The sequence below is a fragment of the Azolla caroliniana genome, unplaced genomic scaffold (assembly GCF_043228905.1).
Source record: "Azolla caroliniana isolate FFs.n. ecotype wild unplaced genomic scaffold, voAzoCaro1.0.p SCAF_2, whole genome shotgun sequence".
Lineage (NCBI taxonomy): Eukaryota > Viridiplantae > Streptophyta > Polypodiopsida > Salviniales > Salviniaceae > Azolla > Azolla caroliniana.
In genome coordinates, this window is record NW_028230437.1 from 25,865,335 (window position 1) to 25,892,325 (window position 26,991).

At 37.5% G+C, this 26,991-nt stretch overlaps 2 protein-coding genes across 2 annotated transcripts; both read right to left on the reverse strand.

The window, feature by feature from the left end:
- Positions 1 to 851: 851 nt before the first annotated feature.
- LOC147867848 (uncharacterized) lies at positions 852 to 3,808 on the reverse strand. Its single transcript, XM_087315679.1, has 4 exons — positions 3,485 to 3,808; positions 3,092 to 3,365; positions 2,504 to 2,706; positions 852 to 1,552 (listed from the first exon to the last, which is right to left on the reverse strand). The coding sequence occupies exons 1-4, from the start codon at positions 3,685 to 3,687 to the stop codon at positions 1,276 to 1,278; spliced, it is 957 nt and encodes a 318-aa protein (XP_087171805.1). The 5' UTR covers positions 3,688 to 3,808; the 3' UTR covers positions 852 to 1,275.
- Positions 3,809 to 10,742: 6,934 nt separating this feature from the next.
- Positions 10,743 to 14,930, reverse strand: LOC147867849 (putative mediator of RNA polymerase II transcription subunit 26b). Its single transcript, XM_087315694.1, has 9 exons — positions 13,682 to 14,930; positions 12,987 to 13,055; positions 12,716 to 12,798; positions 12,550 to 12,620; positions 12,352 to 12,446; positions 12,226 to 12,253; positions 11,641 to 12,104; positions 11,395 to 11,476; positions 10,743 to 11,293 (listed from the first exon to the last, which is right to left on the reverse strand). Exons 1-9 carry the CDS (start codon positions 14,201 to 14,203, stop codon positions 11,145 to 11,147), a joined length of 1,563 nt encoding a protein of 520 aa, XP_087171820.1. The 5' UTR covers positions 14,204 to 14,930; the 3' UTR covers positions 10,743 to 11,144.
- Between the last annotated feature and the right edge of the window lie 12,061 nt (positions 14,931 to 26,991).

Sequence of the window (26,991 nt, forward strand, 5' to 3'; positions counted from 1 at the left end):
AGAGAATAAGCTGGTATCTGTAGTGATATTTGACCTTTTATTAATGAGATATTGGATGACATTTTAGATCACCAGTTATGATCAGTGTTGTACATGTACATGCAATACCAATCAAATGTATATACCAAATTTAAGGATTTAAGACTTAAAACTAACTTGGGCCCCAATGCCCCAAACACCAACCTAAAAAGTGAGTCAAGCCATTATACAGAAATGGGGGTGGAGATTTTATATAGGATATCAGGACAACAAGTTCTTTCTCAAGTTATGAGCCTAAACTCTTCAAGTAAAAGAAAACTCAAAAAGGAAATCAGTGGATTCTACAGTTAAGTGTCCAGAGTTGTAACATCAGTGGCATAAGAATCTTGCCTAATTGTCACATTGGCTTATGTAGTTAAGGCTGCTTGCCAAAATGAAGGATATATTCAATCTCCAACCAACCATACATGGCATGATATTTTGCTATCAACCATGAATCTCCATGGGACACCATGACCCAAAACTTCTATAAAAGAACTTTCAAGGGGTACCCATTCACATTGCATTTGTTTCTATCACAGCTTAATCCCAAGGTCCAACACAGAGAACGGCGACAATCTTGCCCATAAACAATAAATAATTGCCCCATATGGGAATCAGCAACAGCATCCATAACCTCATTGCCTACTGTAAAGGAATTTTTCTCACTTGTGACCTGAGCATACGGTAAATTGTTCCACAATATTCGTGTACTTCCATCAAACTTTCAGAAATCACGACAATCCATACCTGCTGGAAAACCCATGCTGGATTGAAATATCATATCAGAAACCATATCTTATAATAAAGTTACAAGCTGCCAACAGCGAAGGTAAAGAAGATGATAGTCAATAACAAAGGCAAGAAATTACGAAGTAGAAATGGCGAAGGCACAGGGTGTCAAGACTAGCAACCACCGACACCAAAGATTAGATTTTTTGTAACTCACTGCTTCAAAAATATAGAAGCAGGATAGAAAGGCATGGTAAAGATGAAAACAGGATGCCTCATGATCTTGTTTACATTCTCTATTGTTCTTAATCATTTTAGTTGCAGTCAAACTCATTTTCTTTTAATCATCGCTGGTCGCGATCAGACATTGTGGTTGGAAGTATTACAGTTTGAATATGAATCATTCCTGTTAAAATATCTTCTATTATACATTAATATGAATCATCATGCTGATGATTAATTCTTTGTTCAGATGCATGGCCAAAAGATCTACAGCTGATGAAGGTATGGTCATCTATAATTACGTTATCTGTAAGGAACATAAATTATTTCCTCCTTGAGTTCAACGTCAAATGCCTGTTTTACTTGTTCTTTCACCAGAGCAATCAATTTGAGAATATCTGATGCTCGTGAACCTCCAATGTTTGTAAAAAAGTTGGCATGCACTTGTGAAACTTTGGCTCCTCCAATAGTGGCACCCTTCAGTCCCACCTTCTCAATCAAAGAGCCCGCAGATGCAGCAGGAGGGTTCCTGAACACACAACCAGCTGTTCGTTCTGTGAGAGGCTGATTCTTCTTCCTCCTACATCAAAACCGAAACCATTATTTAACATATGAAAAAATAGGAACATCATACATCCCTCTCTCATAGTTCATATTTGACCTCTGAGGATGATAATAGAATCTCTATCTCTCCAAAACTACAGTTTTTGCATATTCTAAAGTACTTGCATGCTGAATATGTGAGCTAAAATATATGAGTAAAACAAACTGAAGTAGTTTTGGACGGATTGTATACTAAGCATTGCTTATAGAACTTTGCGATAGTACCCCACGTGGCTCGAAAGGCACCCAAGTTTGATGATGTGTCGAAAATTTCCGGTGAAAGTTCACATTCCTTGTCCATTGAAACAATTGCAAATTCATGTGTATTTCTTTACAAAATACAATGATAAAATTACAAAATGAATTACACACTAATAATGAGAGGGAAATGATATTTCAACATACAATGAATTCGCAAACAATGGAGATTAAATATTTGAAAGAGAAGTTACTTGCTATATAGAAAATAGCATTGCAATCTAAGATACTTGGATGCCCAAACTAAAGATCAAAATGATAATCTTAGAAACTGAAAAAGAATAGCTAATCAAAGCATTGTTGAAACGAAACTAGACTTGAAGATATGCAAGGTAAGCAATGAAAACATAGTGGAGGACGTATATCACTTATTTCTCGCATGCTTAAAATATAATGTAATTCACGAGAAGTATGATAACTTGTTAGATGAGCATGATAATTTAATTCTCAGTCTCAAATCTCCACTAAGAAGGGTGAGCACATTGTGCATGCATAATTTTTACATAAGAGATTTTTTTCTAAAGAGTAGTAATCCCCTTCTTAGGTGAGAGTAACATACAAGGTGACAAGTTTAGTTGGTCCATAGGTCAAAATTGGCCACCTCATGGATGATAAAATATACATCTGTGTGTGTGTATGTTCTAGGATAGGAACCCCAACGAAAGCATACCTCTCTAAATAGGATATTTGCATTTTCCGAGATATGGGAGACGGTTTCAACTCAAATGAAGCACCAACTATTGTTGCAAACTGCAGCGGTGCCTTTTGAAAGGGTGAACTCCGATAGCTGTACAGAAGTTCGTCCCTCGCTAACACATGTTTGTTTCCACTGGCGGTGATGACCTCCACAGACTTCAACACATCTGCGGTTTCCTACAACACGAGGACAGCATGCGAAAAGGGCATGGCATTGAAAAATGGGGCATCCGTGTTATATGCATTTTCTTGAATTCATGGTGATGATAGGATAGACATCAATTCCCCATTCAGGAATCTGAGAAGCATAACAAAACTAACTCCAGGGCAGCAAAATGAATCTGAACAGATGCATCTTCAGAGCTACAAAAGCATGGCATTACATTGATGGCAACAAATGTGAATAAAGGACTCATCATTCCATACATCACAAGATCTCCAAATGTTGCTAAAAATCTTATAATAACACAGAAGAAGCTAGCCCTAGATTCAAGTATTATACTGGCACACCCATCTATCAATATGCATACCAATGGTATCCAGATGCAAGTAGTGGAGTCACCTGCCCATTGGCACCGGCATTCATGTAAACTGCACCTCCAACCGTACCCGGGATGCCCGAAGCAAATTCAAGCCCAGAGAAGCCATCACGAGAGCACTGCATACCTAAAATGTTGAATGGATACCCACTCCCCACACGATATACACCAGTTTGGGGTGTCTCTAGGAAGGCAATGCGATTGACGATGATGCAACCATCAAAGCCCCTGTCATCGAACAATAAATTCGAGCCCTTGCCAATCACAAGGAAGCGAATGCCGTGCTCGTGACAATATCTGCAGGAAAACAGAAGCTGTAGCAGATTAAAAGAATGGACAAAAATGGAAGGATTTGAAAGAGAGGAAAGAGTAGAAAAAAAAGAAGAAAAAACAGAGGAGGAGGAGGAGGGAACAACCTGATGGCGGAGAGGAGGTGTGATTCATGATGGACTTGGCAGAAGAGCTTGGCGGGGCCACCGATGCCCCAGGTGCAGAGGTCGCTAAGGAGCTTCCCACGGGAGAAGAGCGGGAGGGGGTCGAGGGCGTGGCCATGGCCATGGCCATGGAGGGGAGTGGGTAAGGGTAATGATATGCAGGAGGTTATGGGAGCCAAGGCCATCGCTATTCTCTACATACATACATATAAAGGGCTTCGATGACCTTCTTCTTCTTCTTCTTCTTCTTCTTCTTCTTCTTCTTCTTCCTCTTCCTCTGCTGCAACTGGTTTTTCTCAGACTCCCCTGTTTGCTCTGTTTCTTTTGTTTCACCCAAATCAACTGGTTTTTCTGAGACTCCCCTGTTTGCTCTCTTTCCTTCTTGGGCACTAGGCAAAGTCAAGTCAAGTCAAGTCAAGCCAATCCAATCCAAGTCTAGTCAGTTCAAGTCTTGGATGGGAGGAACCCGCAAGATGTCCTCGCCTGCCGCCCTCTCACCCGCCCATCTCCGAATGCTTGTCTCGACTCTCCCCACCCACCCCCCCCCCCCCCCATACACACCAGATATGTATGTTGGAGTTGCCCCGACTGTCAAGCATGACACTACAGAGGGTCATGATTGAACATTCTAGATGCAATCACCAACTTTCAAGCCTATATTGCATATATAGGAGAATCGACAATACGTATGACAACCGTTCATGTAAGCTATTCACATAGTTTGTCATAATGGGATCCCATTCATGGGATGATCACATGTGGAAAGATTGTCTGGGGAAGCCATTCATCCAAAGTCGGTGTGGAGAATAAGAGGAACAGGACATGGAGATGTAGTCTAGAGGATAGTAATATGGAATGTTGGTAGTTCGGTTTCGTAAAACACATGAGTCAATATGACCACAATTTTCTTAGATAATATAAAAACAAAGGAGAATAGAGAAGTAGATTAGGCATCAACTCATACAATGGTCAGACTCAACATTAAGCAATCAATGGAGCTTATGAAACTTCTCAAAGTGTGAGTAAGGCATTTACCATGATTGATAGATCATGATATATTCACTCAACATCATTATTCGAGAATGAGGAGCCATTTTCATAGATGTCTTCCTAAACAAAGGTTTGTCTAAGTTGAGCCGAAGACATATGTTGGGGTGGTATAAATATCAAGAGTAGGTGGATCAAAGTCATAAACTGGAATATGAATTGAAAACATAGGGAAAAAAGTGGTGTTCACCAATTATGGCAATGAAATCATTCATGTTAGAACTAATGGGTTGATTGCTATTTATAGCAAAGTTGCTTGTTTTATATTTAACTTGTGTAAATGAAAGGTATTAGTGGTTAGGTTCCATCAAAGTGTCTTCAAATTATGCCACAAAATCAAATGGCCCTAAAAATCATCAAAGACTCATTATTATTATAATGAAAAGGCAACCTCCTTTTGTAAAAGATTGGAGTTGTCAATGTATGACAAGAAACCTACCATCCGCCCCATGCTTTCGCAAGCACATGATGTACCCAAACTCATTAATAGAACGCCTACCACGTCATTGAAATGAATAGTCCTTATTTTTGGGCGAGAGGCTATGGTTGACAGCTCCAAAGTATTCAGATGTGTCTATCATGTGCCCATGTTCATTTAAGTAATGAAAAAGCTTTGAAGTACCTTTCTTGCAAATGATGACATAGACAGAATGATTATCAATGCAATCAAAGTTTGGGAGACGTAAAATGTCAATTGTAGACACAAACCAAGACAAAAGTCATCGAAGATTATGATGAAAACCATGTGACTGTAACATTAATCTTGATGATGTACTTGAGGCATGGAGGTCTCAAAATGTAAGAATTCGATATGAATTGATAGTAAGCAACATGTAAGTGTTATTATAGATTGACAAAATTTTTCAAAAATACAAGTCTGACAAGAAAGTATGGTGGACATACCTATGTTTGTTTGAAATTATTCAAACGAATTGCAGTTGTGGCGATTTATGTTTCATGATCGTATTTGATGAAATGTTGATATGGAAATGCCACATCAAGAAATTGAGATAAAACATGTGGTTCTTGCATTGAAATTTGTTAAATATGGTTTCATTCTTTGTAAAAAAAAACATATTGATATACATGATTGCAAACAAGTTAAACAACTTGTGACAACAATTCTAAAGTTAAAACAAAATGTTGGGTGTCTAATTGTTAGTTAATTAAGCAAACATCAAAATATGCACACATAAATGTACGCTATGAAAATTGTTTGTGTGTGCGAGAGGGAGGGAGAGGGAGGGAGGGAGGGAGGAGACTCTAAATGATGGATTGATATATTCTAGCAATATATTATCGCTTCAGTTCTAATGTGATACTAATTGGGCAGGGGATAATAACCAAAAAGGTGAGTAAATACTAGCTTGGTTGTGTGATTGTTTATTGGATACCAAAGATGGAGTTCACAAATGCCTTAAACATTCCTAGTTGCAACACAAAGTAACATTTTTGAAGTCGTACGATAGAGGAGTTGCTTAATGACATTCAAATTATTGTAGCAAGGTCCATTTAAATGTTTGTGACAACATGAGCTCCATTTGTGGTTGCAACTATTTCACTATTACATGTGAGAACTAGAGATGTAGAAGGTAATTACCAATATTGTGGTCATGAAAACATGATTAAAGAATGTGAACATTGAATAAGTTACATGTCCACATTCTTTCACATAAAAGACGTTTCAAGTTTAGAAGAATGTTAGAACTTGATGATATAAATATAATGCTTGAGGAGAATGTCATAGAAAGTATATGTCTAGTCAAGCACATATTTCATGAATCTATAATGATATAAAATGAGTTGTTGAATACCCAACACGAGATCTATTGTTTTTCTAAAGTATATAATTATGATATCACAACTCATTTGAGTTTAATATAATTATTGATATCATATAAACAAGAGAAAGGCTAGAAGACAATATCAGGATTGTGTTTGTGGTTGAATACTATGGGATACAGAAAATGTTTGAAAGAATATACATTTGTTGTTGATGCCATTATAGGATTAGATGGGGCAAATCGCATGTTGGTATGTCTTTAGGAGGATTCCAATGTAGGATGCACAATAAGCAAAACAAAAGCTTGGAAATCATAAAAAGTATTCATGAAAACTGACAAACTATAAAATAATCAATGTGAGTATCCACTGAGATGATGCCAGAGATATTGCGGCCCTAATTATTTCATAATAGTTTAATCAAAGATAACTTACAAAGATAAAGTTGTAATGGTTAATACACACAAGAGTGGAATAATTTAATGAAGGCAAGAAAAACTATCATTTAATTTTCATAGAAATATAAGTTAATAACTTTCAAGAGAAATATGAACTATTGTTGGCATATGCATTAGCGTTCTCATGTTTTGAATAATCTCATATTATTTTAAGCAACGCTTTGATGCATCATTTGCTAAGGTATCATTCAACAAACGCAAGATAAACCATCATATTTATTCTTAGTCATATAACTTTGTGGCTTTCAAGAGAAATTTACAAAAATATGGACTATTGTTAACATACAAATTAGTACTCTCATGTTTTGAATAATTGCATATTATTTTAACAATACTTTGATGCAACATTTGCTAAGAGTTCTTTAAGCCTTGGTAAAATTTAAAGAATCTATCATTTCTTTGCCCTTGCAATTAATAGGTCCACAATGTCTTTTATACACTTGAGTATACCATCAATTTATCATCACAACAATTTCATCTATTCATTTTTAATATCGAAATCATGTAATGTTTAGAATAATTGAAAAAAACTGTAAAGCGTCTATAAAGTGATGATACAACATGTGAATAACGTGAATCATGTGATTGCTATTGTCATGGATGTCAAGTTGAGAATACCACATAAACAAAGGATTCAAAAGTAGAGCGGACTAGATTATAAACAAGTAGGATCGAGGAGCAAAATCAGGAACAAGATAGGACAAAAAGATTTATTAGACTAAGATAGGGCAAGTTGAATTGTTTTGTCTTAAGATTGGTGTCGATCTCATTGATATCAACTGACTCCCCTTTTCTACATACGCGAAACTATTGCATGACTATGCATTCAATCGACATTTCTCTAGAATCTTCCATTAACCCTTACAATAGACAAAAGCTAGAACATTGTACTAACTTTTCCAATAAATATTATAACATAGATGTGCATATACAATAAACCTTACAATGACACATATGTGCCAATGATGATTGACATGACCCTTACACTTCTCTTGGGTATACATCAAATCAATGATCATGTCTTGATGAACCTCCTTGAGTATTTATGTGAAATTATTTGCCAAAAGAATCCAAGAACCAACAAGGATATCTACATTAAATTGCAGATGGAAACTATAATTAGCAAATAACAACATTGCATTGACTGAAGATTGTATGTTGTTGTTATAGGCAAACTCCACAATTGACAAGGATTTAACCCAATCTTCTTTTTGAAAATTCATCGTAAACTAGAGGTAGTGCTCAAATATATGATCTATCCATTTGCTTTTCCCATCCCTCTAGGAATGAAAAGTTGACGAATGTTTGGTTGAGATTTTGAGGTGCTAGAATGGTCCTTTCCAAAAAACAGAGATGAATTATGGCCCATAATATGAAACTATGGCGTCTAAAAGTTTTGTGTTCTACCCACATTCGCTAGTATAACATCTGTTGTTTCTACACAAAGACGACTTTGTCCACATGATGTTTCTCCAAAGATATAATAAAAAATTCATCATGTCAGGAGCTTTCCTAAAGTTGACAAAGAGGCAATATAATCAAATGCCTTTTAAACAAACTTTCATCCATTAGAACTTGAAGAGTAACAAAGGTGATCAATGGTGCTATGGTGTTTTTGAAAATCATATTATCCATAAGCCCTCTTTTCTTTCCAACCCATATACAATAACCATGGACAAAAATTGTTGCGTGCTTTATTGAGAAAGAAGGTATCAATCAACGAAAGACAAAGATTACAATCTCTTGGTGGCATGTGGTAAATAGTGGTAGAAAAATAAAATGTGCAAGGTCATTGATAACCCGACAATTATTGGCCTCTATGTAGAGTGTCTTGGATTTTTTAGAGTGACATGCATCACTTGTAAGGGAGAATAATAATTCTTCGCATTTGGAGGTCTCAACAACACCTCAACTTTTAGGATGGGAGGATAAGCACTCACTTCTACCCAAATTTAACCATGTGGCACCATTGGGCTTGGTTATTGTACATGATGCCATGGTGGAGACCCAAAGAAAATTAATGCCTAGAAATTACCATGCTATATGTTCTCCATTGCAAGAAATGTTAACTTTGCAATTTCCAAAAATATGACTAACATTGGTATGGTAGTTTTCCTTGTTGGAAACTTCAAGGAGGTTGTCACATGAGGTATTAGAGATTTATAGGCTAGCAAGGCATCATGTCCGTTATTTGCATTGGCCTCTATCACATGGACTATATAGGTCCATAATTATGTATCTAGAGATGATAGATGTTATGAGAATCCTAATTGATTTTGTGGTGAGGTGAGAAAATATCATATTCCATCCATTGTAATTCAACTTTTGTAATTAATACATTACTATGAGAGAGAGAAAGACCAAAGGATGTAGCTCAGTTGGCAAGGTTTAACCCTTGCATTCCACCGTGGCACCTAGTAAACTAAGAGATATGTATGGAGTACTAGATAGGTGGTTGTAGTGCTAGTAGTCTTAACAACTTACAACTTACCACTAGGATTCGATAGTTCCGGTATAATATATATCTATACATATAGATAGTTGGTAAGGTTGCCCAATGGAGACCAGGAGGTCATGGGTTCCACCCCTACATTCCACGGTGGCATTTAGTAAATTATGAGGATATGTATGGAGTAATACATAGGTGAGAAAAGACGGAGGTACCTAGTTTGTAAGATTGCCCTCTGACCCTTACATTCCACAATGGCATTTAGTAAATTCAGAGGATATGTATGGAATAATACAGAGGTGACAAATTTGGGTTTCAAACCCAAGACATAATGCTAGTAATTGCGATAAAAGAGGGATCCTTGGTTTGTTTTTGCCGCATAATTTAAGTTTAAATTTTTAGCACTTAATAAGTGAAGAAGTAAAAGCCAATGGGGAAACAGAAAAAAGAAGCAGCATGGATACATAATAAGTCTAATCAGCATACTCCTACAAAACAAAAACTCCAAAATAAAGGAAAAGGTGTGCATGCAACACACTCAAAGATTATAAAAGATATTTAGTGATACCTGGTTGAATGGTACACCATGCAATCATGGAGTGAACCTAAACACAAAGACCATACAACACCACATATATCAAATGCCTCGTCCAATGATGTATCATGTAACCATCAAATGAACCTTTTTCTGCTCAATGTTCTCATCCAAACTTCTTTGCAATCGTAAGATAATCAAGTGAAACTTTTCCTTGCTCATGTTCTCAATCACACTTCTTCGGAACCTAACAACAATTAAGATGCTTCTTTACTTTACCAACTTGACAATGTCAACAAATTTTTAGGTGACATGTACCTTCATTCCCTTTATCCATTAACCTTAAATCATACCTCTTTGTAATTGTGTGATCATCAAGTGAAACTTTTCCATGCTCATATTCTCAACCACACTTCTTTGAAACCTAACAACAATTTAGACGATTCTTTATTTTACTAAGTTCACAATGTCAACAATTCTTTAAGTGATGACATGTACCTTGATCCCCTTTTTCCATTAACCTAAATCATAACATAATTTCTCCATGATTCATTCAAGATCGTCTTTCTAATCCACACCAATTCGTTGAACCATTGCTTCTTTGTTGTAGGTAAATAAGCAACAGGATACATTTATGCACAAGTCCCAAACAGTGCTTTGCTCGGAGAGAACTTTTTTCATGTTACTATTTGAGCTCCTCGCAAATCTTCATGATGTACAAAGGGCAATGTCCCCTTCCAAAGCATCTTCCATGGGGCGCCAGAAATTAGAAAAGTACAAATGTAAGATGCAAAAACTACTTTTGGATCGCACAATTACATCACTCTTCAGGCTTCAGTTTCTGGAATAAGGTTTGGACAATGATGAGTTAGCTTAAGAAATTAAACTCCATCCTTCATGGAGCATATGTTTGGAACGACTAAGTTTCGATGGAAATTGGCGATGAACAATGACCTAGAAAAGTCCATGGCATGAATATGATGTGATAAAACCAAGTCCAAGTATGCAAAAAAGGGCCAATGTCAATCACCACCGTATCTAGGGTAAACAATGTGGGCAAAAAGTGTATATTGACGAAGATGGGGGAGGGATTGGAGGTGCATTCTTTATTCTCTTTGAGGGTGGGGGTGGTAGGTCGATTCATATCCATCTTTACCTGATCCAGTTGTTCCCTATTTCCACGGTGAGGTGGGCACTATACATAGTTTGCTAGGGGAGATGAGTTGTATCGGAATAATGCTCGAGCCTAATTATGTCACTCGCAATAAACAGTACAATATATGTTAGGTGGAGAATCGTAACAACGTGTTAGCTACAATTCTCCTCCTTCAGAAGCAGCTCAGCTCCATACCAGTTACAAACACCAACTGACTACCTTCGAGTTGGTTTCACACTGCGGTTCAAAATGCCTGCTTTTGCATTCCCCGGACGATTGCCTTTGCTACCTCGCACCGTCACTACTTGTCTGTCCTTGGGAAGGTCCGGAATGTCAAGAACTTGTACAGTTCTTTGCCTCTTAGCTGAAAACATACGTGTCAGAACACAAAAATTGGTAAACAGTTCTCTTACGGCATGACATCCATGCCACAGAAGAAATAGCAGAGTTCAAAACTTAACTCACCCTTTTCAGCTTGTTCATATCCTTGATGGAGTTTCCTCTTGGATATCTCTAGTTTCTTCTCCACTTGGCTCTTTTCCGTTTCCTACAAGAAAATAATAATTAGAAAGTATATATATCACCAAATCGATGATATGGCATCATCCAATGGCGAAGTTACCCAAATAGTTAAAACAGGCTTCTAAAACAAGAAACAAATGCCCAAAGAGTGAAAAGAAAACAACAACATGAAATATGAAGGGAAAGTACCGAGTTTGACAATTTATCACTGACATTAGGATGTGAGGCGGGAGCTTTGACAACCCGACTATTGTTCTTACTTAGACTAGTTGGCTCACTACACACTTTGCCATTTGTATAGGATGCAATCTCTGTTTTGGAAACATCATCCGACGGTCTACCTGGGCCAGACCCCATCATTGTACCCTTCAATTTTGGAAATAAACTCTTGTGCTTTATTTGATCATCCTTATTTCTCAATTGATTGTCTAGTTTCCCTGCCTTTTTCTCAACTCCTCTAATGCAAGCATCTCCATCTCGGAAAACATTTATTTTGTCCTGCTCTGAACAATTTGTGCTAGCCTTCGTATCGAAATCACTTGAGTCTGTCAACAAGCTCTCAGTGTGCGACCTCGAAGAAGAGAGAGAGTGATCTTTTACCGAAGGCTCGGCCACAAAGCTACGGAGCTTACATTTATCCTTTGCTTGCTCGCCTGTGTATATATCCACATGCATACATAAACAAAGTTAGCAAGATAATATTGTTTTTAAAAAAGAACACATTTTAAGCAGTGTAAAAATAAACGAAGGCTTATAAAGTCAATCGACACTCACCTGTCTCATCACGCATGAAGTTCACAAGCTGTACATGAGTGAGAAAGAGAGAGATGAGTTCAGCATATCGTAAAAACCATGCAAAAATCAAATATCCAGTTTTAAAAACTAACAAAAAAACTTTACCAAAGAGAAATCTGTGGCTGAAGAAGCCCACAGCGCACCGGCATCAAAAGGAGGCTCAGGTAATCCAGGCTCTTCATCATGTAGCTCTCCGCACTCTTTAAAGAAAGTTCCATCATTTAAAAAAAGAAAAAAGAAACATTACAGAAAAGGAAAGAAAGCCTTCCATGCCATCCCTGATAAAAAACTAGTATTGTGTACCTATGCTTGTAGCAGTGTTGCTTGTTCTCCTAAGATTGTCTTGGTATTCATCAACTAGATACTTCCAATGACTGCCAATGAAAGAAGAATAGTGTATCTATCCTTAGATTTCAAGTACAATATGAATGTGAGCTTCACATCTATCCAACATACTTGAACCCGGTACCTAATGAGGTACTTTGCGAGTTCACAAACTCGTTGCGACGAATGTTTTTGCAAGCGCTTGACATGCCGCCCAATCATGGTTTCCTATTTTGCAAGAAAGAAAGAAAAAGCAGAACAAATGCTTCATAAATCAAGTTATAACCTCTGAAAAGGGGGCTTATCCATGTGTACAACAAATTGCAAAATACAAACATTCCTGAACACATCATTGCATAAATTATCGTCAGATATTTAGTAACAGAGATCTATCCAATTTTATTTTTGTCAAGTACCTGTAGTAGATGTATATTCACATCCATTAATTGTAGTCTCCGCAAGGCCTCAAACAGAGAACTCTCCGACTGAAACCAAATTCAGAGATTTCAGTCTAGTTCTAGCAGGCAAAATATAGAAAATGACATGTACTGCGTATGCATGTTTGTTTGTGTTTGTCTATGTGTATGTATGTATTTATGTCTCTTTATGTATGTGCAAGGGTATGTATATTCATGCGTGTATGTACATGCATGTGCAACTCTGTAATGTGTCCCATGGACGATTATAAACATACACATATATGTGTCTCTGTGTATGTGTGTGTGTGTGTGTGTGTGTGTGTGTGTGTGTGTATGTGTGTATGTGTGTCTGTGTATGTGTCTGTGTATGTGTGTGTGTATGTGTGTGTGTATGTGTGTGTATGTGTGTGTGTATGTGTGTGTGTATGTGTGTGCGTATGTGTGTGCGTATGTGTATGGGTATGTGTATGTGTATGTGTATGTGTATGTGTATGTGTATGTGTATGTGTATGTGTATGTGTATGTGTATGTGTATGTGTATGTGTATGTGTATGTGTATGTGTATGTGTATGTGTATGTGTATGTGTATGTATTTGTATGTTTATGTTTATGTGCATGTGGATGTATGTGTATGTGTATGCAAAAAGACTTAGTCTTCCATTCAAACTATTAGAAATGTTAGCGATGCATACTTGATCTTGATCTGATATCGTCTCTTTGATGTTGCTAATCTCCATCAAATTGATCCTTTCTTCTTCTAATTGATCTGAAAGCACTGCAGCCTCATCTTGGAAGCAATGATCACCAGAGCTAGCATTCCGATCCGAAACCAGAATTGGCTCTTGATCATAGTCATCAACATCGCCATTACCATTCGCATCACCTCTATGAGGAGCAACAACCTGCCTTCTTTTAGACATTACTCCTACATCAGGATAGTTTGTATCTTCTTCGTCATCTTGGGTGTCAGAATCAATCGATTTCTTCATCGTCATCTTCTTCATTTTGTTCAGGCATTGGATGGGATGATGGAGATGAAGATCGAGCAAATTCCGAGAGAAAAGAATCTCTCCGATATCTGCCCGCCTTTCTTTGAAGACTTTTGGGTAATCGAGGGCAGCCAAATTGAGGGCCTCTCGGATAACCGTCCATATATCGGTTCCTGAGCCAGCAAAGTATTTCCTCCACCATTCCATATCATCAGCATCATCCATCTCAAATAATATGTTCAAAAAATCTAAATAAATAAAAGAAAATTAGGCAGAGAGAGGAAAATGGAATCCCTCTCTCTCTCTCTTTCTCTCTGTTTGTCTTCTTTTTTGTCTCTTCCTTCCCTTCTTTCTTCACACTTATCTCAAATGGACTTTGATTAGGGTTTGGTCTCTCATAAACATTCTCTTATCCTCAGTCGCCTTGATTAGGGTTTGGTATCTCTTTCTTTCTCTTTTAATCAATTTGTCTTAATTGGAGTTTAATGCCTCTTAAAAAATTAGGGTTGGGTATCCCTCTTCCTCCTTCTCTCTCTCTCTCTCAAATAACAAAAGAGAAAAAAACACACAGAGAGAGAGAGAGAACGAGGAAAAATAGCTCAAAAACACAAAAAGAAACCTGCAAATTTTCTGATGATGAGGAAGAAGAAGAAAGAAAGAAAAAGAAACTGATTTGCTTTATGAGTGGTTGATGGTGGCTTGAGAGAGAGAGAGAAAGGAGGTGGGGATAAAAAAAAAAGGGGACGAGAAGAAAAAACGTCCAAACAACTTTCCTCTCTTCTCTCTTTTCTCTTCTCCCGTCTCTCTGCCTGCATAAATTATAGGTTGATCAAAATTTAGGGTTTCCGGCAGAAGAATTTTAACCCTAACTATGGATTCTTCTTTTTCACTGTTGTTCAATGTTTTTTTTTTCTTCTTCTTTTTCTTCTTCTTTTTCTTCTTCTTCTTCTGCTGCTGCTCCTACTCCTCTGTTTTCGCTCTGTGCTTGGAGAAAAAGAAAAACCACCTCTGATTATAGTTTCTTTTTCTCTTTCTTTTGATCTTCGTCTACTTCTTCTCTGTTTTCTCCCCTGTTACTGTGCAGGAGAGACCAATTAGGGTCTCTTCTGCCTCTCTGATCTTCTTCTTCTTCTTCTTCTTCTTCTTCTTCTTCGTCTTCGTCTTCGTTTCGCCTCTGTTCTTCGTCTTCTTCTTCTCTTTAATTTTCTCTGTTCTTTTTTTTTCTGCCCTTTTGTTTTTATCTGCCTGTCTTCTTCTTTTTTCTTCTCGCGGCTTTTCTGAAACTAATAATAATAATAATAATAAATAGATCGAAAAAATAATTAAATTAAATAAATTTAAATAGAGGAGAAAAAGGGATGCCACGTCATCATCCGGGTGAGGCGTCAAGCCGCCGCAGAAAATAAAATGTGATTACGACTAATTAATTAAACACAATCAACAGTTAACGTTGCCCTAATCACGCAATTTGTCGACAATGATGCTTAATTACATCCACTAATCTTGCTATTTGTTAATGACGATGCTTCAAATTACATGATACATCACACTAACTAATCTGCTATTTGTCGATAATGGTGCTCAACAACATCAATCGAAAGTTAACCTTACTTACCCTAATCACGCAAATTGTCGACAACGATGCTTAATCACATCCCACTAATCTTGCTATTTGTTAATGACGATGCTTAAATTACATCATATTGACGAATCTGCTATTCGTTGATAAGGGGTGCTCATCAACTACATTATATCAATCTGCTAGTTGCTTAATTAAATCACACTAATATGGTAATTTGGCTTCTTGATCACATGAAGATTGATTGAGTAGAAAATGTGGAGCCTAATGAAGCACGAAGCTTACTCTCTAGACACGGCTATGTGAGAAACCCAAAATCCTCGTAAATATTATTATGATGGCGTTTGTCAACGATAACCAGACTTCGACTCTTCACTAGAAATGGAGTGTCGCCCAAAGCATTGCACCCTCAAAGGCTATATACACACATACATACATACACATACAACTAATGCATCTCGTGCGATTTTGCACAATTTACTTACAAAGCGATCTCCTGTCAAAAACCAAGAGGAATGCCCTCTCTAATCAATCACATTAGAACTCATGTTAATGCACGGAAATGAACTCCGGATCAAAAAGTGGGCATGTGCCTTAATTGAAACAACTAGAAGCGTAATGAGTGTGCAATTGCTTGACTATGTACTTTGATCTTAATTTTCATGTCATCCATTAAGAGCTCATCTTTCATCAAGCATTTGAAGGTAACTTAGAAGATAAGCAAACATACTTTTTGTGTTTTTTTTATAGATATGAGCATATATGCTTTTGGTCATTTTCTCTCTTTTTGGTTTTCTTGTTTTGTTCCTCTCATGAAGCATCGAAATACTCGTGACTCTAATTGGGTCATTGAATAACTTGTAAAGTTTTGCCTCTTTGTGCCTCCTTTGGGAATTGAAGTGTCTTCCCGTCTTGGGAGAATCAATCATTGCTTGCTTCTTTTCAACAACATTATCGAAATTGATTCAATTCACCGGTCGACGATCATCTTAGTACGGTGAAGGGGCAATGGGGGGCATGAACGAGAAAGTTCATGTGCAATAGTACAAATAAATAGTCCAAGGGGGGTTCGAAAAGTGAGGGTAGGAATGCAAGCCCATTTTTTTGTGGCTTCCCAAGGGGTAGACAACTAGGCGAGGAAGGGGTATGTTGGTGGTTTTGTGCTAAAAGATACTTGAACCCTTAAATAAAGGGCAATAGCACTTGTTTTTTGTCTTAATTTGTTTTGTCAAAATAGGCTTCACCACATGTGGACGACCACACTATGTTTGTGTTGTGGGACAAGTTTAACTATTCCAATGTTAACAAGATGCTCATCCGCTATCTTTGAAAGACAAATGTTTTTCCTTTTTCTAGACATGTAATAGTTGTGAGTCCCTTTGTTAATATGGGCAATCCATTGCTATTGGGTGAAAGGGCACCTAGGACAGAATCAAAATGCACTCGAGGTAGTCGAGGCTTGTAACTTTGAAAGAAGTTTGAGAATGTTAGCACAAAGAAATTTACATGTCATTGTTGGGCGGACATTACACAACAACACAAATGCAACAAAAACAACTGAAACATAAGACTCCAAAATTTGGGGATGATTTCAAACATTTTTTGGGATATGAACATTCTTGGATGGCTATTAAGGTGGTCCTTTATTGAGTAGCATTAAATTCACGATGAGCCATATTGGTGGATCGACCAACAATGATGAACAAAAATCCTTTCCTTTCATCAGAAGCAAGAAGGTTCCCTAGTTTCTTCTACGTTCCACGTCTTAGGTTGCAGGAGACCTAAAAAGAGAGTGCGGTGGATTTGCCTCTCATAATTAGCTTATTCCTTCAAGAAAGCCTAAGTAGGTGTTTGTGTTTTAAGATAAAAAAAAGCTTCGATGAGAATCCAATGGATTTGTTTCTCCCATAGAAAGTTCTTTCACTCACTATGTATATGTTATCTATGTGTATTTTGTATCACTGTGGTATGTGTAATTCACCTGTCTCAAGTATGTCCATTCATTCCAATGTGACAAACATTGGTAAAAAATTCCAGGATATATTTTTTACTTTGAAATCATTACAATGAATGTTATTTCGACGTCTTGTAGTATGACAATGTTTGATGATCCTTGTACAAAAGGCAATCATAGAATATCATTCCCATGAGTAGCTATACAACTTAGGTATCCATTGGATTAAGCCTTTCAAAACTAAAACTAGGGCTTAGTGGCTTTCGACTATTGCACCATTATCTACACAAAAACATCATATAAAAATTCCATTACCCATATAAATGGTATATTGCATGTTTTATTATTATTATCTACGTTTGAATTGAAGTAATGCATCATTTTATGGAGCTAGTTAGTCCTTCATTCTATGTTTATAAATGGGCACTAGGTTAGATGCTATGAAAAGTTCGAATGCACGTGATCCATGCCAAATATATTGAATGAGAGACCTATGAAAAAATGAAGTGTAGACATTTCTCATTGAGTGTGTAATACATGCCAATCTATTGGAATCCTTAGGGTTGTTGAATGACATGACAGTAGTAGGGACAAACTCCACGCACCATAATTCCATTCTTTAATTTACCATATAATTCTCTTGTTCCAATGCTTTTTCTCCAACACTTACCATTTGTTTAATCAATTGATCTACAAGAGCAATGTACATCTAGTTAAGTCGCTTTAGTGAATATCGAATACAGTGTTTTCAGGTCATCTAAAATAGCTCATCAAATGTTGACGTCAACTCCAACTTCCATCTATTTTTCTTATATTGATCTCGTTTCAATGTCTCTTGTCAACATTTACCATTTTTTTATCATTCTTGCCATAAGAATGATCTACTCTATTTTTCTTGCTTCAACAAACATAGAATGTGTTACATCCAAATAGTGGATGGAAGTTTGACTTCTATCACTCTCAATTTCTAAGGTTCACATTAGACCACGAAATGAAATCATTGGAAAAATAATGCTTTTTAGTGTTCCTTTTGTACATTACTAGAGGAGAAACATGTTCTTTCTTTTTGACGAGTTATTGTAAACATTATATCTTGAATTCTTGGTAATGAAGTCAATAAATGAACAATTGAAATAAGGCGGATGTTTAAAAAATGTAAATTTAACAAGTTGGGACCATACATACTAGGGACACGATTATTCGTCTACAATGGATTTAATTGTTTTCACATAAAAATATCTTCAGCAATGCTTACTAACTCGAGAGTCGACATATGACTTCAATTAGCATGAATATTACTTAAGACTTGGACATGCATTATGAATGTGTAAATGGATCAAGCTTCTATAAGCAAGGTTCATTAACTAAAATATATCAACACGAAAGTTCCTAAATTGTCCTAACTCTCGGGCATTGGAAAGAAAATTGGAGTATGAAAATGACATTTAACAATACACGAGGCACCAATTCTTTGACATCAATTATAAAAAAACCAAGATATGCTCTTGTGCCATTGATATCCATGCTGATAATAACCAATGTTTTATATTTGTCAGATTCCATGCATGACACATGTTGAACGTTAGAGCTTTAGAAAAATAAAAGTTAAAAGTTAAGTGCCATTCGAAGAATTCTAAATGAACTTTTTTTTTGCTAAGAGAGAGCTTCTCCTAGCAAAAGAAAAACAAAAAACTACTAAAGCATGGTGAAAGGACTCCATAAAAGTGTCTCCACTCCAAGGGTTTACAATTATTAGAAACATCAAAAGATAAGGATTTATGAGATTGCTTTTACCAATCGATACCCATCCACTGCATCTAGTGCCCTTCTTCTCTCTTTCTCTTTGTGCGTGATTCCAAAGCTAGTTCCATATGATTGTGCTATTTGAGGTCATGTCAAAATGCACTAATCTAGTGGACACTAAATTTTAGAAAAAAATTAGAAACTTGTTGTATAATGTGCTACGTGATATTATGTTGTAGATGGCGTGGTATAACTTTTAATATACTATGTTGCTTGAATATATTTTTCTTGATTCTTTACAATACACGTGATGGATGGTTCCTGAATTAGCCCCAACATTGTAACTATGGTTTGAGCACTTGCCTATTTAGGTGTATTTGTATATGAATGAGAATTAAGATGCCATACATGACTTAGCATGATACACAAACAAGGTTGTAATTCTGGATAAATGAACACGTTGAGAACTTAGTTTTGTAACACATAAATATAAAAAAATACAAAATGTGAGCTTGTTCTTTTGCATACTTTACAATTTCCCAAGAATAAAAGCAAGCTAGGGTGCCAATACCTTTTTCATTCAATGATAGCTTCTGATTGATACATATGTGAACACCACTTTAAAATGACAAATAGGGAGAAATGTGATATACTAAAACAAAAGTTGTCTTTTACTTGCCCTAACCGAACCAAGCTTTAAATCTCTGTTAACTATAGTGTAACCAAGATCAGTTGTTTTACGCATTATCGTTGTTCCATTGTGAACCATGGAAACTAATTTTCATAAAACGTTACAACCTCTTACAAGTATTCCAATTATCATCACATGCTATCGGATGCACTCACTGTTATCCTTGTAGGTCTTATAAATAATGGAATTTTTAGTGTTGGATTGACCAATAAATTGAATTTTCTAAAAATTGTCGATGAATGAATATTACAAAACGATGAATAATATTGATGCTTCATGGGATGGTTGACATTATTTTGCCTTATATAAATGATAATATAATTGTTGTGGTATGGTTTTGAGAGGTTACCAATGATAACTTCAAATATCTTCCAGGACGAATAATCTCGTTGATAGTGTTGTAGCAACAATACATATTAATGTGTGTTATGAATGTCAAAGGTCACAAATTGAAAGTTTACTAAATGTAGGTCGCTAACATAAATGAGGCCAACACAATTCCCAAATTCTAGGAGCCTTTTTTAATCACATTGTTATGTCGGATGGTTGTCTTTTGAGATTTCAGCGAAAATATTGTTACATTACATACCCCAATACGCTTGTCATTCTCTCCCTCACTTGCTCTTCTTCTCTTAAAATTTAAAAATTTGAACATGGCATTGACATAAGGCCATGCTATTTTCGACCCGTTGTTGTGGAATGTAGATTTGTAAAACCATTATTCCGAAAGTTGACATCTCACACTAGAAAGCAACATTTTCAAAATGAATGCAAGATTTCTTGAGAATTGAACTCAAAACCTTCATGTTGTGGAGCACGAGACTTACCATATGGTTGAAAGAAGTTTGGATTTGGATAAGGACAACGTCCATTGTCAAAAAATAACTATCCAAACTCCAGGTGCCTACGAAGTTGCTCAATGGCATCAGTCTTAAAATTTATAATTTGACAATAAAAGTTCGTAGTTGGAACCCATATTGTAAATTGTGATGTTAAGTAGACATTCATGTTTTGAATTGTCTTTACCCAAAAATATGTTAGACTTAGATTTCCCTTAAAAGCCTACAATGACACGTTAGAATTCTCAACGTAGAAAGATCAAATATATTGATTTTAAATTTTAATATTACTCAACATCCTCCTTTGTGCAATGATGAATATCCACACATTTATTGAAACTTATATTCTTATTCTTGTTTGTCCATTCTTGGTATGTCAATAATAAGGTCCAACATGAAAATTAACGCCTTGGAAATGCTTGAGAAATCCTAAACTATATGAGATATCCATATATCAAGAACGAAGTTGGTGATGAGGGATGTTCAATGATTGTGTCAAACTTGATGATGGTGTAAGATGAGTCATGCATGCAAGGACATACATTCTTTTCTTTGAAATGATATTTTGCCCCACATCAAGGCAATTTAGAAGATACCTCAAGGAGTGATATATTTGTTTTAAAATGTGGTGGTTTATATTGCATATCATCCAATTACGTTAGTTGAATCTATCAAAATAGAGAGACATACATATGTACATACATGGTTGAAATTTGGATCTTGAAAAAATTATGATGTATGTACACATGCCCTAACAATTACATATAATATGCATGCATACAATTGCATGATGATTCATGCTAGCATGTCAACGTGTGCTCTCTTTCACATACACAAACTTGGACATTATTAATATCTTAATTAAAATTAAACAACATTAAAGAGGGAAAATAAGGAAGAATGGGCATGCATACAATTGCATGATGATTCAACTTAGCATGTTAACGTGTGCTCTCTTTCACACACACAAACTTGGACATTGTTAAAATCTTAATTAACATTAAACAAAACTAAAGAGGGAAAATAAGGAAGAACAAGCATTGGTTCCCCACTGGTGTCTCATATCAATGTGTACGAACATGGATCGTACCTTGGGTTTGAAGGAGGTGGCACATGTGTATGAAGCTAGAGCTTTGTCACATTGTCATGGTTTCTATCTCAAAACAATAAAGAAAAGACACCCCCTCTTTGTGAAGGAAGCCAACCTTCTTATATAGGCTCAAACCTTAAGCCCTTGTGTGTTTCACACTTGGTTGCATTTTCTACCAAAAAGGGCGAAGTGATGAAACACTCTAAAGTTACCCCCACCATAGGATTGAGATAACTCAATCCTCACCCTTCATTCCGTATGAATTGGCTCAAAACTATGGTTAGATTATGCTCATAACTGACATGCACAATTTCCACTCTTTATCTATAGATAAATGAATTGGAGGGAGGGTACATCAGTTGATAATGCCCTCACATTAAGTTTAAGTGGTAAATGAGATGTCATATAACCATGATTCAAACTTGTTGGTTGTGATTTTAAATTATTGAAGTGAAAATTTTGAAGCCTTCTCCTACAAACATGACTTTCCAAATCCGTTTTTTCACAACCCACGAGGACTCAAAATAATAGCATAATCAGAAGAACCGAATGCTATTTTGAAGGACCGCAACATGGTGGGCGAACAGACGACAAGGTCAACCAACATTTCTTTGAGTACAAGGCACCCAAGGGTGGTGGTGGACGTATACAAGGGTTGCGCAAACCAAATGGCCCAATAACGGAGGACAAGGATGAGACTTTGCATATGGCAACACAATACTATCGAGACCTACTCGCACCTATGCATATGAGGCAAAACATGGAGTTGGCTAATAGGGTGATGACTTGCATTCACCCCAAGGTAACCCAAGAGATGGAAGTTGTGCTCGATAACCCCATTTCTTGATTAGAACTATTAGAGGTGATCAGGGAATTGTGGAGAGGAGCATGCCCGACTTCGATGGTCTCTCACGAGACTTTTTTGAGATTCATTGGGAAAGTGTTATCCCATCGTTGGAAGTCGGGGTTCAGGAGATTTGGACCTCATGAACGATGTTGACTAGTCTGGTTGATGGGATGATCTATCTCATCCCCAAAGCGGCAGAGCGAAACCTAGAGTTGCGCTAGTGGCATCCAATCACGATCCTTAACACGATATACAAGATACTCGCAAAAGTCCTAACTCGACAGTTAGCAAGCTTCTTACTGGACATCATACATGAGAATCAAACAAGCTTTATCAAGAGCAGGTGTATCGTTGATAATGTGTTGCTTCTCTGGGAAGTTATATCATTGGCAGATCGCTCCGTATTGAGCTTGACTATTCTGATCTTAGACTTCGAGAAGGCCTACGACAGGGTGTTATGACCCTTTTTCGAAAATGTGATGAGAGCTATGGGCCTACCCCAAAAATGGAGGAATTGCACTTTTGCACTCTATCGGGTTGCTACCAGTAGCGTGTTGGTAGCTGGTGTTAGGGCCCCCGCCTTCCACTACAATGCTTAGTGAGGCAAGGTTGTCCCCTAGCCCCATCTCTCTATCTATTTGTAACCGAGGCTTTCTCCACCTACTTACAAGCACCAAGCAGCGGACTGAGGGGATTGCCCATCCCCAATGTGACTGAAGATCTTTTGTTATCTGAATATGCCGATGATACGATTGTTTTCTTGCAGGGCGATGAGGAGAATTTGCAGCAGGCTGAACATCTTGTCGAGGACTTTTGTTAGGGCGTTGGTGCCAAGGCCTCTGGTTCAACAAACAAAAGAAACCAAGGTGGCAACCCCATGCCGATTTTACATGGGTCCCTGATTGGGACGACGTTCAAGTACTTAGGATTTATGATGGGGAGCGCAATTGTCCCATGTGCAAGCCAAAATAAGCAGGAAGTTGAACCAATGGAGTAGATCTAAATTATCTTTCACTGGTAGGGTCCTTATTGCGAACCAAGTGATGCTCGCCACCATGTGGCACTCAATCTCATGCAGGATTATGGACCCTGCAAGTATGCACGCGATTAAGGATGCCATCAGGGGGTTTATATGGTCAGGTAAGGACAACCCAATGGCTGCTGCTAGAGTGTCATGACGTTGGTTAACACAACCGCGGGCCAAAGGGGGGCTTGGCCTCATAGACCCCTTAATGCAGAGCCGAGCATTGCTAGCCAAAATGGTGGTTCGATGCCTCCTGCCAGGGAAGGTGTGCTGGAAGGTACTACTTTGCAACAATTTGCAAGCAAGGACTCCCAAGTATGGTTGGCCTTGGCCTGACTCCTTGAACTAGTGTTGCGAAGTCCCACCCAAGATGGCTTGTCAACCGAAGGATAGGGTCACGAAATCCATCTTGCGGGTATGGTGTGTATGACATCATTTGGTCACACACACCCTGGAGACACTAATCGAGTGGACTAGACAACCATTATTTTGGAATTCTCAGGTGCGAACAAGTGACAACATGATGTTAGGGCGGCTTAAGGGCCTAGCATGGGGAAAGCTGGCGCAGACAAGGCTCCACTCTGTAGATGATTGGAGATGCATGGTTGCTTTAGGAGGAGCCCAAGAGGATCCATTACCTCCCCTCAAGGGAGCTATGAAAATGCGGAGATTGATAGTTGCGGCAATTGACAAAGTTCTGAGGGGGGAGGTGAGAGAAGATGCATGGTTCGGTCTCTTTGATGAGGCTAGAATGGTTAAGTTGCTGAAGGGCGTGAGCGGATCGGGAAGAGATACATTTTTTGGGGAGAGTCAAGGTAGGGGCTCTTGGTACCCAATCCGAGTGGTGGCGTAGGCTGATAACATCTGGAAGACAGACCCCGATGTTGCTAAGGTGGAACCCCATTGGAAGTTATGGGTATACGGTTGTCGTCCCTTTGTCAAACTAGAATGGAACCCAGGAGATTTCATGTGGAAACAGGACGAAAGACTCCGCCATTTCTTCGAATACAACACTAAATTGGGTTGGACTTTACAACTGCAGCTAGATGGCCCCCTACGCAATGGTTGGCGAACATTGGGCATCCCTTATGAGGTGCTCATTACTTTTTGGAAGGGTCTTTGACTTCTACACATGCCTGAAAAGATCAAGCTCTTTTGGTGGCAGATCGATCATAATGTGGTTCCCGTTGGTGAATGCCTAGGTAAACACGACGACCCGTTAGGTTGCCCACTTTTCTCTTCACCTATTGAGACTCTGAGACATTGTCTGTGGGATTGCCCTCAAGCTCAAAAGGTATGGGATAGAGTGACTCACCTCCTTGCGACATGTGAAGTGGAAGGAACAACATCGTGGAGCATTGTGGCATGGATTAATCCCTCGATTGATAGGTAGACGGATATCGTCAATGCAGATAGTCGGTGCTATGTATGCATGAGAGGCTAAATCGTCAAGATCTGTTTTGAGAGAGGCTTGCAGTCCGCATTCCCTAGGTTCCCGGAAATTTGGATGTTGATCGCAGGCTTCACCTTGTGGTATTTATGGAAAGCGCGTTGCCTAAAGGTCTTCCAAGATCTAGTACAACCCCTGGAGGAAGTGATCATGGGCACATGGTTCACACTTATGAGCTGCCTAAAAAGGCAATTAGACGAGGTTTGCAGCCACTCCAATGACGTGGTCACTGCTCGTTGCGCTTTTGGCAGAAATGGCGGAACACGCCTATGGTGACGCAAGGAGGAAGTGGCCCAAGGTGGAACTACCAGCCCCCACGTTGGTTGTTTCCTTCTCACATGCCATCCTCTCTTCGTTGTAGGCATCAGGAGTCGGCTCGTACTAGTCAACACTGAAGGGCACCGCTTTTAGCTATAGGTATTTACTTACATTAAGTAGTTAGTCCGAAAGGCTATGTAACTAGTCTCATTTTCTTGAACTTGATTGGAGGGAGATTCCCCGATTTGTGTATAAGCCTCCTTGTATAGTCTCTTTGTAATAATCCTTCCTAACTAATGGGAAAGTAGCTTCATTTTGGAACAAAAAAGAGAGCATAATCACATTCCTTTCAAGAAAATTATGAAATATTTTTTATCCAAATTAATATGTTAAGCATGCAAACATATGTATACTCTCTCTATAAAGTATGGCTTTACCAATTCACTTTTCATATTCTTAGAATCAAAACAGAAACGCCATTAGTAGACCATTTTAAAATGGGAACCAAATCTTTTAGTGATTGTGCAATGAAAGGCCTACCCACAAAACATAGTTGGAACTTAATAATATTTTTTAGGTTTCAACAACAAATGGTTTTTCCACAAGGGCATCATGAATAGAAGTAGTTATGCAACTATTCTTATGAACAAAAATCTATACTTTTTACTTTAATGGGGTCTTTTAGAGGATATTGCTCCAAAATTCCAAGTATAATATTTGGATTCTATTAATATTGAAACAATTTCCTATCATTGGTGAAACTACCAACCTACTCTACACTTTCATATGGACATCCAAGTCGCACAGGGTAATTCATGGGAAAACAAACACCCTAGGGAGGGGAAGGGAAGAAGAAGATTGTTTTAATGCTTGTTCAATACTAAGCAAGAAAATAGCTCTAATTTGTGTTGTATTGATTCTTGAATGGCTTTTTGTGTGGTGGGTTTCTCTTCTAGGTTGTCTAAAAGAGGTTACCTTTTTGTTATCCTCAAGCTCACAATTGTAGCATGAAATTCAAAAATTGCAAGAAAGAAAGAAAGAAATATTAACGTCTTCTAAGGCCAAAATTGACCCATGAGACAATTGGTTTACAACAAAATGAGTACTTATCCAATCATCACAACTAAAATAAAATAACGTAAAAATAGAACTTAAGCTAAAAGAGTTCTAATAGTGTACAAAACATGGTATACAGTAGATATTCGGTTAAGTGTGTGCCCACTTAAATGTGTCATTCTATTAAGTGCGCTTTTTATAGAGGTCAAAATAGAGATCATAAAATTTTCATTGTTTCATGATGAAATTACATAAAACCAAATTGAAACTATATTCTAAACATTCAAAAAACAACAAAATGATCAACATTCAATAAAATTGATGTTGTGAACCACAAAATGAATTGAACTTAGATCTTGCATTCCTACCATTGCATAGGTTGGGTGAGGGTCAATGAAACGAAAACTATCGATTGGTTAATCAATTAATAGCTCATTATGTGGACTCATATTAGGGGAAAGTTATTAATCGATTAATCGCTC

Bases quoted from the DNA above. Each gene is read 5' to 3' on its own strand.
- LOC147867848 (XM_087315679.1), bottom strand. From the start codon at position 3,687: ATGGCCTTGGCTCCCATAACCTCCTGCATATCATTACCCTTACCCACT. The intron at 3,366-3,484 runs GTTGTTCCCTCC...GTTTTCCTGCAG, and splicing joins CACCTCCTCTCCGCCATCAG to ATATTGTCACGAGCACGGCA. The intron at 2,707-3,091 runs GTGACTCCACTA...CTCGTGTTGTAG, and splicing joins ATGCCGGTGCCAATGGGCAG to GAAACCGCAGATGTGTTGAA.
- LOC147867849 (XM_087315694.1), bottom strand. From the start codon at position 14,203: ATGGATGATGCTGATGATATGGAATGGTGGAGGAAATACTTTGCTGGC. The intron at 12,447-12,549 runs GTACACAATACT...CTTTCTTTAAAG, and splicing joins CAACACTGCTACAAGCATAG to AGTGCGGAGAGCTACATGAT. The intron at 11,477-11,640 runs GTACTTTCCCTT...ATTTTCTTGTAG, and splicing joins GTGATAAATTGTCAAACTCG to GAAACGGAAAAGAGCCAAGT.